Raw genomic sequence first — 15,931 nt, forward strand, 5'->3', positions numbered from 1 at the left:
TGCAGCGGCAGGCGGGGAACGTTGGAGTCTGCCATCACTGAAGCAAGCAAGCCTCATGTTAGTTTCAAGCTGCCTGGCTGTCGGCCGCCATCTTGGCTGGCTGTTAATTTGCATATTGCCCTGATTAGCCAATGGGAAGGGTAGCGGTCGTACGCCAATTACCATGTTTCTCTTTTATTAGATAGGATGTTGCATTGGGTTTTTACCCTTATTTTCATGGGCTATATTATACTAGAGGCCCAGCACACGAAATTCGTACGCAGTTATGGTCCGTAGGCCTGGCCTGCGATCAGGGCCATCTTCCCCAGCTGCCCGCAGCCAGCCCTGCACCCCCAGTTCCCCATTTGCCATCGGGTGATCGGTGCCTGACATAGTGACTGGTCCAGCGCTCGTTCTGGTCATTCTGCCATTAGGGTCAATTTGCATATTACCCTTTTATTATATAGGATTGTATTTTAAGTAAGAAAATGTTATTATATCCTGGTATATGATTTAAACTTGGTTTTTATTATTTATAATGTACTGTTTTTCATTATTGGTTGACACTTTGTTTTTAACATTCCATTTTTCAAAGGCCATACACATAGACACACAAATCATACATACAAACACACACACAAACACATGTATACAAAGAAATATACACACATATCTTTTTCTTCTCCACTTTTTTTAAGACAGATTGTTACCATTTTATTTATTGACTTAGGCTTTCTAAATAACCACTGAAAAATTGTATTTTTTTCTATGAAGGTAGTTTTTCTATAACCAAGGTGAGTTGTTGTCTATTGGCAGTAATGTCCTAATTACATACAGTACTGTGACTATATCTGTGGATTTATGGGAGTATAGAAGTGGTTTGGTAAGGATGAAAATATGCATTTAAAAATAACTAGAATTTTTTTTAAAAAACCAATTGAACTTTGAAACTTAGAAAATTCTTCACACTTATAATGATGCATACCACTGACTTATCCCATTTTTGCTCCTTCTGTCACAAATAAGACTATGAATTATGAATGATTTTTGTACAAAGTGTTCTTATATTGTGTTTTTGAGTCAAATATAACAGTTGTAAAATATTTGTGATGGTATTATTGTGTTATACCAAACTTTGAATACTGACTTAATGCATAACTACCTCTTTCCTCTATTTTTTAGTTGGGTGGAGAGTTTCGGACGTGAAGGGCTTGGATTATTACTGGACGTTTTGGAAAAACTGATTAGTAGCAAAATGTAAGTGTTGCTGATTATTTTCACTTAAGCTACATTTGCATGTCTGTTTATAATTCTAACAGTGATATCTTTTATACCAATACAGACAAGAAACCATTGTTAAGAAGAATCAGCACAGAGTCATACAGTGTTTAAAGGCTTTGATGAATACACAGGTATTACATGATTAATCATAATGTATTCATTTTCCCCCAGTTCTTCTAGAATTCTTAAGAATTAGAGTTATGTGATAAAGAATTTACACGTAAGTGATGTGTTGATTTAATGTGCTGTTTAGTACACACTGGAAAAAGTACAGAATTGTTTGAAAATCAGCTATTACCCAGCAGAAAAACTTGGGTATGAATGGACCTTCTTCTGGCACTTAACTCCTCATGTGTAGATTCATTTTCTCTCCTTTCTTTCCTCCCTCCCTCCTTCTCTTTCTATCCTTTTTGTTCTTCCCTTTTCTTCTCACCTATTCCCTCTACTCCCTCTACTCTCTCTCTCTCTTTTAATTTTCAGAACTGTAGCATTAATCAGTTTTGAAATCATGTATGATTATTAAATGTGGTCTACAGTAATATTTATTACCAAACAATCAATTTGGAAAGACTTAATTTTTATAGTTTATGGATCTACCTCTACAATGCAAGTAACAAAAGCAGATATACAGGTCCCAGAAATGGGGCAGTGATGCTTAATACAAGTACTATTCAGATGAAGAGTAATATGACAGGTCTGTAGAGTTTGCGTATTTAAAGTGAATAAATTAGAAGAGAGAAACACTTTGAGCTCTTTACTGAAGTTAGGATTTCTGAACAGTGTTCCATTTATACCAAGTATGTCAAACTCAAAGGCTAACACAGGCCAAATAAATAAGGTTTAAGTTTATGTGGGCCGCAAAAAAAACCAAAACTTTCAATTTTTATAGAAAAATAGGTTTATTTTGATAGACACATGCTGAATACAAAGGGCTGAAATAAATGAATAATCGTTAACATAAAATAATAGAACATTTTAATAAAAATTAATATTTTTTTCTTGAACATTAACTTACCAGTCACTGAATAACACAAATAAACCTGTTTTTCCTGTTCTCTGAAAGTGAAATATTTCCTGTTGCACACACCAAACAAGTCAGTACAAGACTAATAACATGGCAATTGGCTGCTAAAATTTTCGCTGCTGGTATTAGTGGAGAGAAATGCTGCGCCTGCGTGTAAGGCACATAAGGGAAATGAATGCAACATGATTATAGTAATCAGTCATTAGCGAACATTGTAGTTCATTATTAATAATTATGTATAACAGGATATTGTAAAAATTAAGTTATGAAATTTTTATTAAGATGTTTCTTACATACTGTTATATTTGCTGGGCTGCAAAAATACTCCTGGTGGGCCGTGAGTTTGACATGCTTGATTTACACTGTTAATTGAAGAAATTTCTCTATCCCATGCCATATCTTTAGCTCCAGTATCTAAACACATTTTTACCTCAGGATGTGTAAGTAATGATAGTGGTTTTAGTAGCTGGAGAGGAGATTGTACTTATGGTGGCATGATGATTTGTGGTTTATAGCAAAACTCTTTATATTTCTGATTAATTTTATTTTTAATATTTTGCCTTATTCTCATGTTTAGAATAAACCTTTAGAGGACTCTACACCTAAGTATTAACATTTAAATTATTAACATTTATTTTATATATTTTTTCCTAAATGTAGCAAATATTTATGTTTTCTAATTATTTTTATTTTACTGAATTATTTATGTATTTTTCGGCATTTCTGAAGCTAAGTTTTCTATTTTAACCAATGAAATATTTTCCTCCTCTCTTCCCCCTTATAATAAGATTTTCAAGGGACATAGCAATCACAAGTCTTTTTTTTGTTCTGTGAGAAGTAGTTTTTAGATATTTTGTAAAATATGTTGTAAGAATAAATGAATAAAAGAATCAGAAACAGCAGGGAGAGGGCTTTTCCCAGTGTGAGCATATAGTAGTTCTTTACGGGCTCCTTTTAAAGTGAAAATATAGAAATTGAAGATTTCAGTAGTACTGGAAAGTCTGAGAGTAGAGAAAATCCAGAAACCTTTTTTTAAACCAGAGGGGTAGGTATATCATAATTTGAGTTTGAGAAGTGTATCATGCTTAAAGTGAGATGGCGTATTGAGGACAGTATTTCTACTTGATGTGAGAATGAATTAGAGAAGAATTAAAGTTTACATTTATATTCTAGTGAATATAATGTAACTTCTTAAAATAACATTGTGTTGCTTAGAGTTTGTATATGTGGAGCTGAAATATATTGCTATTTGTATTTATTGATAGCACTTGTGCTAATAAGAATGAAAAGTTAAGTTACTGACACTTAGAATTAGTATTATATATACTGTCTAAAAGTTTTGATAAAGGTTTTTATTTTTTCCCAAGACCTGTTGGTAATTTTCCCTGTACCTCACTGAGCAGTCTTTGTAAGAGGTCCCTGAATGATGATCATTGTATTTTTTAGGAGGCAAAAATGTGGTACCTTATTTTGTACTAGTAATTGTGTATATAATAAGCAAATTTGATACTATCATATGAAAGTGAATTTCTTATAACACTAAATTGGACTAATATATATATATATATATATATATATATATATATATATATATTTAGTATTTTTATTGATTTCAGAGAGGAAAGGAGAGGGAGAGAGAGATATAAACATCAATGATGAGAGACTACTATTGATTGGCTTCCTTCTGCACGCCCCCTACTGGGGATCTAGCCCACAACCCGGACATGTGCCCTTGACCGAAATCTAATCCAGGATCCTTCAGTCTGCAGTACAGTGCTCTATCCACTGAGCCAAACCAGTGAGGGCATGGACTAACTAATATTTTTAAATGGAAAAAGATTGTGAATATTAGGAAGATAATAAAAGTTTGGATGAAAAGTTAATTTATTTAAATTAAAAGGTAATAAGAAGAGGGGCTTCCTTCTAGTCAGTTAAATTTTGGTGTGTGGCTTTGAGTTGTACGCCCCTAGCAAGGGTGCTTTACTCCTGAAGCCAGCCCCACTCCTCACAATGTCTGTGCCACTGGGATTAACTCACTGGTGTGTGGGTGGGGAGGGGGAGGGGAGTTGTTCTGCACCAGTATACATGTAGTGTTAGGCATCCTGTACAAGAGGTATTGACCTTCCCCTACCTAACACTTCTTCGTTGGCCTGAGATTCCATCTATTAGGTAATAATAGGCCTCGTGTAGAATGCAAATGGAACCTGTTAGAACCCACGGATTTTCATATAATCCAGAGTGGGTCTTTGACATTCAGTGGAGAGACATCCTTAGATCATCCGCAATTTGTCACCACCTCTCTAACCTTATAATAATCTTCATTTAATGCACTTTCCATGCCAGCACTGGTGAGTTGACTATTTCTCTCACAGACTAGAGTCAACATTTTTTGTTTTCCTTTGCTTTGTGTTTTAAGTAATTGAATGAGAGTAATTTTACACAAGGGGGCAGTAATTCTATCTTTAGTTCTAGATACTGAATAGTTATAATCTGGCCTCATTCCAGACTTAAAATGATAACTACACATTTTCACTTTAGCAAAAATCAGAGAATAGCGCCTGTGATGGAGCTTTGGGCATCACAGGATAGTCATTACAACTATGAGATCAGAGAACACTCCTACCCTTCTATGTGATGGTTTAGGGCTTGACAGTGAAGGTAGGTAGTATAACTTGGAAGAAATCAGTATGAAAATTTTTTGTTTGGTTGGAGGAGCCGCAGGATTATCTTTCCAGGACAGGCACTGGCTAAGGATAACCAGGTGGGTGGGAAATGAGGGGGAAATGCCGGTGGCAAGCTTTTCTCAATCCTTAGGCTTCTTAGGACAGAACCAGTCCCATGGTTCTTGGTAATCCTTGACTGATTGACTTTTTGAATTGGATCTAAGTGGTACTTTATAAGCCTCTGACAGTTTTCTGGAATGATTATCAAGGCATATTATGTAGTCTCTGGCCCTATGCCTGCCTTTTTATTCTTTTCTTATAGGTATGAAACAGACATGGCATCACAAAAGTGAGCATTTCCTGACCATTCTAGTTATTTCTGTAAACTTCTCTTTATCATCAACAAGGCAGAGAAGTCTTCTTAAAAAATATACTTTTATTGATTTTAGAAAGAGAAGAAGGGTAAGGGATAGAGAGATAGAAACATCAATGAGAGATAAACATTGATTGGCTGCCTCCTGCAGGCCCCTTATCAGGGATTGAGCCCCAAACCCAGGCATGTGCCCTCACCGGCAGTTCAACTAGTGACCTCTTGGTTCATGGGTTGACTCTTTCCAACTGAGCCACAATGGCCGGGCAAGACTGAAAAGTCTTTCCCAAAATCATATCCTGGTGCTTTTGATCCTTTTGTTTGTCCTTCCTCCTTTGTACCTGTGTTCCCTAAATAGTAGTGTAAGGCAAATGCAGTATTTTAGCATAGGGTTTCTTTGTTATAGATTCAACCTTGATATTTATATCTAGTACTAATTTTGAGTGTGAGCCATAGTTCATAGGTTTATAATTGGGATTAGGCCCTTTTTAATTCTTAGGAGTAACTAATCAACCAATTTCTTACTCTTTAGAGCAGTGGTTCTCAACCTTCCTAATGCTGCGACCCTTTAATACAGTTCCTCATGTTGTGGTGACCCCCAATTTCATTGTTACAAATTGAACATAATTAAAGCATAGTGATTAATCACAAAAACAATATGTAATTATATATGTATTTTCCGATGGTCTTAGGCGACCCCTGTGAAAGGGTAGTTCGACCCCCAAAGGGTCGCGACCCACAGGTTGAGAACCATTGCTTTAGAGGATCCTCTGGGATGCATGGTAGATAAATAGCATTGTTTTATTGATTCTCTTCATTCTTTATGGTTTAATATTTTTCTTCCATAGATTGTAAAGGGGCCTTAAGAGATGTATACATCATTAAGTCAAAACATTTAAGTCATTAACATAACTTCTTATTTTCTAATTGGATTTGACATCTTGGCAGTAGCAATCAAACTTTATCCTTATCCCAAATCATCCCATTTTTATAATGTGTTTACAACTACAGTGTTTTTCTGATGATACAATATTATTTCGATCAGAATACATATGTTCCTTATGGCAGTTTCTATATGGTATGTGCCCACATCATCCTTCAGCTTTTGCCTGTTTATGAACTAGGGGCTACTCTCTGGGCCTACACCAGTGGTTGGCAAACTCATTAGTCAACAGAGCCAAATATTAATAGTACAATGATTGAAATTCTTTTGAGAGCCAAATTTTTAAAATTTAAACTATATAGGTAGGTACATTGTTATTAACTTAATTAGGGTACGCCTGCACCGTGTCTCCTGTCGCCCGACTGACCGACACCCCCCCACTTCTTCTAACGCCACTTCTTCAAAATAGACTCGCCCAGGCCGAAAACCGATTTCTGTGCATGGGCCATGAAGTTTCAATTGCATTGTATGTGCACGCCCACAGGTGGTATTTTGTGGAAGAGCCACACTCAAGGGGCCAAAGAGCCACATGTGGCTCGCGAGCTGTGGTTTGCTGACCACTTGCCTACACTGTATAATGTGGTTGCTATATGTATGTGGCTAGTCTGAGCTGAGATGTGTTATAAGTGGAAAATGCATACTAGACTTTGATTACTCAGGGAGAAAAAAGTAAAATGTCTCATCAGTGAATGTTTTATTTTGATTCTATGTTGAAATGATAACATTTTGGATATATTGAAATAGTTCTATTAAAACTAGTTTGATTATTTGCTTGTAAATTTTACATTACACATGCAGTTCACAGTATATTTCTCTGGGCCATTGTGCATGTATTTGTGGTCATATATCGCTTACCGATCTTCCATCTCATGAAGGATTCTTATGGCCTTAGTATCTACTTCTGTATCTGACTCTTCATTATGTGTCTCTGTTGGGAAGTCTCAGCATTTTAGTATGCTTCTCTCTTTTTCTAGTGGTCACTTATCTATGTTAATAATTATCAGTCGTTGTTATAAAATCACCTTTGAGTGGTTTTCTGGATTTGGTTGATTCTCATAGTTCTTGATGTAAAGTGTATATTTCTATGAATTCTTTTAGGATGTTATACATTATTTAGTGTATACATTCTTTACTAAGTATAAAAATATATTATCTTATAAACATTTTTTAATAACTACTTTTTCTTCAGAACACTATTTTATGAAACTGACTGTTAACATTTAACCTCTTATTTCCACAATGTTCTAGTATGGTTTAGAAAGAATTATGAGTGAAGAGCGGAGTCTGTCTTTACTGGCCAGGGCCATCGATCCCCAGCAGCCCAGCGTGATGACAGACGTGGTGAAGCTCCTCTCCGCAGTGTGCATCGTGGGGGAGGAGAGCATGTGAGTCTTCTCAGCTCATTTTTCTTCTCATGTAATGACTTAATACAATGGGAGTTAACGTTTTCATTATCGATTGTGTTTTAGTCTAGAATTTAAGGAAATGAAGTATACTTAAGCAACTGATTTAGATTCATATATACTGAAAAACTGACGACTTCATCTTATTTATTTTAAACTGGTGTGAACTCAAACCCTAAGTAAAAATTCTAAATGAAGACTTTGAAAAATATACTAATGAGTTCTGCTTTGTATGTGATTTTTTTCCAGATAGAATTAATTCAAAGTGTAGGTCATGTATATTCCCTTGTAAAAGCAAATATAGTATTTGAAAGTCTGTATGTAAGGCAGATTTAGAAAGTTATATAAAGAAGTATATTTTACTGGTTGAGGATATTGTATTTTACTAGCTTTTGACCATAAAATATATGCTAAAGTTTTTAAATACATTCTTCACAGGAGGGGTGGGAGTAGGGAGGAAGGGTCAGTGGGAAGAAAAAGGGAGACAACTATAATATTTTCAACAATAAAGATAAATTAAAAAAATACATTATTCACATCTTAGGCCTGTAACTAAAAGACCATCACATACATATTATAAGATAATTATTAAAGATGAACTCTTTTTATAAAGAAGATTGGCAGTTCTTATTACAAGGAAGCATTTAAAAAGGTTTGAAATTTTTTTTTAAAAAAAGAGTAAAGCTATAAAAACCAAACAACCAAAAGAACAAGCAAATAGCCCTCTCATATTTGGGTAGGCAGAGCCCTGTGAGTGGCATCTCCTGCACACATTTGAACATTGTCCTTGTGATCCTGCTGTGACTGGTGACTGTTGAACCACTCAATTTGGACCTAGTTGGAGAGTCCACAGGCAGCACTCAGCCCTGCCCCTCTGCCCCATATGCAACTATAGAGAGTGCCAATGGATGAGACTGTCTACTGCAGTCCCTGCGTGCAAAGCCAGGCGTACAGCCTCAACACTTTCCATTTTCCATTTCCCATTTCAAAAAGGCCATACTAATTTTGGTGTAGGAACCTAAGAGCAAACTTAATGGTTATTTATTTTATTATTTATTTATTTTTTTAATGTGGTGACATTGGTTAATAAAATTATGTAGGTTTCAGGGGTACAATTCTATAATGCGTCATTCGTACAGTGTACTGTATGTTTACCACCCCAATTCAAGTTTCCTTCCAGACTGAATTTAATGTTGACATGTAAGGTACTTCCTGTGCTCCCTGTCTCCCTTCTTGTCCCTCCTCTTCTTTCTGCATCTTCCTCCTTCCTATGCTTCCCTCCTTCCTCTGTCCTTCTCTCACACTTTCTTTTTCTTCTCTTTCCTTTCTCTTTTCCTTTATCCCTTACTTCTTCCCTTTTCTCTTCTTTTCCTCTCCTTTTCTCTCCTTTTTCTTTCTTTATCCTTTGTTTTCTCTGATATTCTCCTTCCTCTTTTCCTAGCTCCATATTATTTTTATCATTTTTTATTTCAGAATAGGACTCAAAATGATGTAAATAACTCTTAGGACTACATGTCTATGTCCACAAACTATGAAACTCTGTGACCTTCTACAGTATGCCAGGTCCTATTAGCACAGCTATTTTTTAAAGGAGGAGCAAGTATATTTCTTGCAGCACTTATTTTTTATATTTGACTATTATTTCTTACCACTGTATATTTTTGGCTACCAGACCTTCAGTTATTATATTTGAGAGGAAGTAGAGTGTAGTGGTTAAAAGCACTTATATGGTGCTTACTATATAGACTATATCGTTTTAGATCTTTGCATAACCATTTAGTGGATGTGAGACAAATTGCTTAACCTTTTCAGCCTCTGTAGAATTATATACAATAAAATGAGTTGTTATTTGTAAACTGGTTCAAAAGTGCCTGATGTATAGTAAGCACTATATAAATGCTTGATGAATAAACATCATCATAGGATTATTATGAGGAATAAATGGATCAAAATAACATGCTTAGAGCTTGATACATGCTATTTAAATTGCTGATACATACTGAGTAAGCCATTTAAAAAATGTTATTTACTGCCTGGAAGTAGTGACTTCAAAGTTTGTTAAATTAAGCAATTAAGCTATGGCATTTGGGTTATTTGTTGCTTGCAATTTAATTAGTAAATCCAAAATTTCCAATAGCCTTGAAGATGTTTTAGAAGCTTTAACGTCAGCTGGAGAAGAAAGAAGAATCGATAGGTTTTCTTCTATTGTGGAAGGTCTTCGGCACAATTCAGTTCAACTGCAAGTAGGTTTCATGTGTATCATACACATTTATTTGGAACTGTTTTCTGACTTTTGTATTGAACACTATAATATGATATCTTGCATGCCATATACTATTTTATAGCATTTTTAAGAAGTGTATAGAATTTCAATTCTATATCATAATTTTTCTTACAGATGCAACTTGGTATACATCTGCAGTTATTTCCATAGGTTACTTTCCTAGAAGTTGACTTACTAGGTTTCTCTGTAAACTATATAATTATAGTCCCACAAATTGTTTATTCTATGTTAGTCTCATAAGTTTATTACTATAATTTTGAAGAGATTTTTGCAACTTCTCATTATGGCTCCTCATTGTATTAGTTTTTTATTTCTGAAAAGTTGAGAGTTAACGTGAGTAATAATTTGGTGCTATGTATACTTACTTAGATTTCCAAAATTACTTAAGTGCTCCCCAAAAGTCAATTTAGAATTAAACATTATAGTATCCAAGTTGCATGCTAATATTCATTTAATTTCTCGTTAAGCAAAGAAAAGTGATGAGTTTTTATACCTGTAATTATTGTTATAATCATTGCTAATCAAGTGTGAGTGTATTTAAGGCAATATTGATAAAAAATATTTATGGCAAAAAATCAGAATATGTTAGGAACTGAAAAATTAAGTTTATTATGACATTTTTGATGATGGTATTTGCGCTGATGACATTTCTGATGGCAGTGCTTTTGAAGAATCCTGTTGTGATTTGTTTCTTTGAGCATTAGGCAGGCATGGAGATGTGCTGTGGTCCCTGTTGCAGAGGTCCAGTTAATGGGGCCTCTGGGAAAGGGCCCCTCTTACTTACCTGGGCTAATTGGAGGGCCTATAAGTGAGGATCTGGGATGTGTCATCCACCTTGGACACAGGCCCTGCTCTCTCACTTGCCTGGTGTGTGAGGGGCTTTAATTGATACATCATTACTCTCTTTTCCCTTGTTTTCGTTTTTTTTTTTTTTTTTTTTTACCTGTCCCCATGTTTCCTCTTCACCACAAGTCTAATGCATAAACCAAAAGAAACTTCATAAGGAAAAACTAAAGGATTACTTTATGTGAACTTTCCTCCAGTACTCATTTATTTTTTTCCATATATAATATTTGTGCAAATATCAATGGAATATTAGATTAATATTGGTTATTTATGCACTACATTAGAGATCATGTCTAATTTAAAAAATCTCATTTGTGAAATGTAATTCTCACATGTAAACTTTATATACTTTTTGCATCTAGTCACATACACAGTATAGAAATGGGAGATGTAGTGTATTGAGATCAAAGGAATAGACTTCTGAGTCAGGCAAGCTTGAATTTTAAGTCCCAGCTCTTCACATCCTAGCTGTGTGACTCTGGTTCACTTCCTAAGCCTCTTTTATAGCTCAGCTTTCTCAGTTGTAAGATGGAGATAATATTAATACCTAGTTCATTGTTGATGCAAGGATTACATAGGATAATGTATTTAAAATGCTTAGTGCAGTGCTCGGTTCTTTTGCAGAATTGTTGAGTTAAAAGCCAGCTTTAGAGAGTAATTTTGTTAAATTAAACAAAGTCAGTGGAGAGTGGAGATTGAAAGTGATCTTCATTTTTTTTTTTTTTTCAGGAAAATTACCAGTGTTGATATTAAAATTGGTATTTAACTATACAACCCAGTAATTACACTCTTGAATATTTATCCCACATTTATGAAAATTTACATTTTCACAAAAAGCTGTACACAGATTTTTATGGCATCTCATTTGTCATAGCCCCAAACTGGAAATAACCCAGATGTCCTTGAACAGGTGATTGGTTAAACAATGGTACAGTCATTCCATAGAATACTACTCAGAAACAAAAAGGAGTGAACCATTGATATATCCAATTTGCATGATCTCCAAAGAATTACCCTGATTGAAAAATGCCAATTCTAAAAGTTTACACATTCTGTGATTCCTTTTATATGACATTTTTCAAATAACTAAGTTATAGAGATGGAGACAGTTTAGTAGCTGCCAAAGGTTTGGGATGGGGTCTGAGAAAGTGTTGAGTATGACCACAGGTAAGTAGCAGGAGGGAGTCGTGTGTCATTGAAACAGTTGTGTGTCTTGATTGTGGTAATGGTTATATAAATGTACCCATGCGATAAAATTTCATAGAACTGCACATAAGCATAAAGCTGGTATAATCTGAATAAGCTCTGTGGATTGTACCAATTTCAACTTCCTGGTTTTGATATCCTATATAATAGAGTGTAGTATGCAAATTGTCCTCTCCACTGAGAGTTGTCCAGGAGTTTGACCAATGGGCGGGGCCAGCTGGGGGAAGGGAGGGAGGCCCCAATGGTGGCAGGTGACCGGGGGAAGGGAAGGAGTACCTGGCTGGCAGCTGGCAGCTGCTAGGGAACCCTACCAGTGCATGAATTTTGTGCACTGGGCCTCTAGTTGTACTATAATACAGATGTTACCAGGACTTGAAGAAATTTAAAATAAATAATTTGTCTAAAGACTTGATATGGTTTTGAAGTGATTTCTTTTTTTAAATAGCCTTATTCAGATGAAATTTACATTATATAATTTACCCACTACAATTTAGTGTTTTTATGTTTATTCGCAGAGTTGTGCAACCTTCATCACAATTTTACGCCATTTTCATCATCCCCAAAAGAAACTCCTCATCCCTTACCCACCATCCTGCATTACCCCTGTTCTCCCAATCATTAATATACTAGCTCTATAGATTTTCATATTCTGGACATGTGGTATAAATGAAATCATACAATTTCTGGTCTTTTGTGACTGGCTTCATGTTCATAACATGTATCAGAATTTCATTTTTTTATTGCAAATAATATTCTATTGTGTAGATGTGTACTGCATTTTGTTTTTCATTTGCTACTTGGTGGACATTTGAGTTGTTTCTACTTTTTAGCTATTATGAAAAATGCAGCTACGGATAGGTGTGAAGAAAATTTTTTTAATGACTGGTTATTTGCCATATTTAGTGTAAGGGGATAAGGGTGGAGAGGAGTAGGACTAGTTGTAATTATATTTTCTTTTATGGTTAGAAGTGTTCTTACTGCTTTGATGCCCTGTAAACATTAAAATAAATTTCTTGATATTGTACTTAAAGTTTAATTTTCATTGAGAAATGAAAGGTCATTGTGGCATCACTTAAATTCATTTCTTTCTCAAATTTTGGATAAGTTCAGGTTAAATTTGCATGCTCTTGATTAAGAATATAGACAGTGGAAAACAATAGTTATTTCTTAACATTTGGTTGTGGGGTTTTACTCTCTCATTGAGGTTTCTCATTATTATGAAGCGTAATGTGTGGAATAGCCCTATAGGAGGTGGCAAGCTTAAGTTAAAAGAGGTCCCATTTTCTAGATAGCTAACTTGGGGAGGCAGGAGTGAGTAGATTCTGTTTTCTAGGATTGCTGATTGTGCTCTATTATGTTTAAAATGATGAAGCAGCACTTTAGTAATATCTAAAAATAATTTCCGTTTTGGTACTTCTAAATTTTCTACAATATAAAGTATATTTTAAAATTAGCCTGGTTATCAGTTTTCCCATAAAGCTATTTCTCTGAGTACCCATTTTACTTTATTAGGTCTATAATTTTCATTTATTAAAATGTACTGGTTTGAATGATATTAGCAGATTACCAAATTAAAATGAAAAGTTGTTTGTCACTGAATGAAATAGAGCCCAATTGTTTGCTTTTAAATTGGAGGAAATGGGTGGTAATAAAAGAAAAAAATCATTATTCTTGCAAAGTATATTTATAACAAAGTACTTTTTAAAGGAGGATTGTTAGATTTTCTTGAGTCTGATAATAATGAAGATAATTTGACTGTTATGATTCTGATAGAATGAACATACTTGTACTGCCCTGCAGTGGTTCCCCCCCCCCCCAATAGTTAATAAAAAAGTGAAAAACTGAGTAACAGAAGTAATTTAAAATTATTTTTAGGTTTTAGAGTGCCTTACTATCAGGAAAAACATACAAATGCAAATATTGGAGTTAAAATAAATGTACATTATTCTTTTTTCAAGTGTATCAAATGAGATTTTCAGCTTCAATTAACATAATGTACTCTAGGTGATACAAGCAGGAAATGGTACTGGGTATCTTACAGAATTTCTGGCAGGCTCTGGTAACCATGTGTGGGAAGTATAAAACCAGAGTAATGCCAGACCACACCTAGGGATGTTCTAATGAAACGTCACTTGCAACATTTCTACTCTGGTTAGCACCCGAGACACTAGGACAGACGGTGGAGCACTAAGCCTACCTTCACAGGGTCCTGTCTTCATACATGTCATTTCCCTCTCTTGTTGGCCAGGTCTCTTTTAATAGAAAAGGGTTGGAATAAGTGTAGGTGAACCAATCGTTAGTTTCTGCTACACTTTGATTTTATCTGTTATTTTCATTTCTTTCTTCTCTTCTCTTTTTAGAGCCATACTTCGCTAGGGTATCGAAAGCATTATCTAGGTTTTAAAGTTTGTTGGAACCTTTACTGTTGTCACAAGTCTGGTTGAATTGCAGTAGATTTTTGTCAAGAAATGAACCAAGTGTGGGAATTCTAGAGTTTTTTAAGGGGGTGTTAGGCTTTCCTTCTGTGTCTATGTCATCAGGCCACATATACAGCCTGCTGCACCTTTCCTTTCCTATGGTTTTTTCCTGAACTAGTCACCCTGAACATGTACCTGGGCAGTGTCAAGAATATGCAGTTTTATACCACTTGTAAACTAACAAGTTAGTCTACCACAGTTTTATAGATGTTGTCGGAAGACACACACACAAAAAGACTTTATTATCATAGCGGTAGCATTAGCTTGAATATGAGCTTTGCATCAGCCCGTTTCTGAGAAAAGCCATGAGTTTAGGGAATACAATTCTAATATCATGGGCAGCAGTCACTCTAATTTATAGAGGCTGCAATGAAATCTGTTTAGTTTGTCTCCTAAAGTATTAATTAAAGTGCTGGTCAGCAGGACTCCAAGCAGCACATTGAGGCCGACATGCAATATTGACCTCAGCAAGCCTTCCAGGTCCCAGATCCTGTCAGCTGAACAAATTCGGTAGACCATCCAGCTCTGCTTTAGAACACCAGGAGGCTTTCTTAATTTTTCCTATTGATCTTTCCACTTGGCCTGAGAAATTAATTCAGGTACAGAATGATGTATCGCTGATTGCATGGACTTCCCCTTGTTCAATCAAGAGGAAGTCTACGGCAGTTCTTTTATCCATAACAATCTGGCCGGTGAGTTAATGCTGATCTGAGTGCCTTCTAGGGCTGCTGTGGTATCATTGATCATTTCAGCTAAAATCAGGGACACATTTTTTTCTTTTTAAATCCTCACCCAAGGATATTTTTCCCATTGATTTTCAGACAGAGTGGAAGGGAATGAGGAGGAGGTTGGGGTGGGAGGGGAGAGAGAGAAATATTGACACGAGAGAGACACAGCGAATGGTTGCCTTCTGTGGGCCCCAAAAGAGGCCGGGATTGAACCCAAGACCCGCTCCGTCTAACCACTGAGCAAACCAACTAGGGCCAAGGACACATTTCTTTCCACCTTTTCTAATTGGGTGACTCTCATGAATAATGCCTGCAGGGTGCACATAAAAATAGTGATCAGTTTTCTCTCCAGGAGGCTTCCCAAAGTAGTCAAGGATAGCCTCAGTTTGGAGAGGTCTTTATAGTTGTCGGAGGGCTACCTGGTATGCTAGTAGTGTTTCTTTAAACACTTGACCACCCCTAAGGTGCAAGTCACAGTGTTTTTGGAGAAAGAGGCAAGTTAATGTCGTCTTCCCTGTATGGTGTACATAGTGTTTCTGGAAGGAAAATGTTGTTTATAGTTGTTGGGGGTCCCCCCGAATTGGGACCTTTATATGTTGGGGAGCTATGGGTGACAATACTTTCAATATGGCCTCCCAGCTGGCTGACAGACTTTAGGATTCTCGGATTTGGAAATAACTGAGCCCAGTTTTTGGCTTTGGAGGGTCTGTCTGAAGACATGGCAGAA

At 35.8% G+C, this 15,931-nt stretch overlaps 1 protein-coding gene across 4 annotated transcripts in view; it reads left to right on the plus strand.

Moving 5' to 3' along the window:
- Positions 1–15,931, plus strand: part of DIAPH3 (diaphanous related formin 3) — a gene marked incomplete at its 5' end in the record, with an annotated part of 567,305 nt that overhangs the window by 160,536 nt on the left and 390,838 nt on the right. For all 4 annotated transcript variants that reach the window (XM_081083267.1, XM_081083268.1, XM_081083269.1 and 1 more), the window contains 4 exons: positions 1,162–1,236; positions 1,322–1,391; positions 7,509–7,645; positions 9,801–9,906. In XM_081083267.1, the coding sequence (XP_080939393.1) occupies positions 1,162–1,236; positions 1,322–1,391; positions 7,509–7,645; positions 9,801–9,906 (388 nt within the window). The remainder of the gene's footprint in view (positions 1–1,161; positions 1,237–1,321; positions 1,392–7,508; positions 7,646–9,800; positions 9,907–15,931) is intronic.

Source organism: Myotis nattereri (genome assembly GCF_964212035.1).
Source record: "Myotis nattereri genome assembly, chromosome: 2".
Taxonomy (NCBI): domain Eukaryota; kingdom Metazoa; phylum Chordata; class Mammalia; order Chiroptera; family Vespertilionidae; genus Myotis; species Myotis nattereri.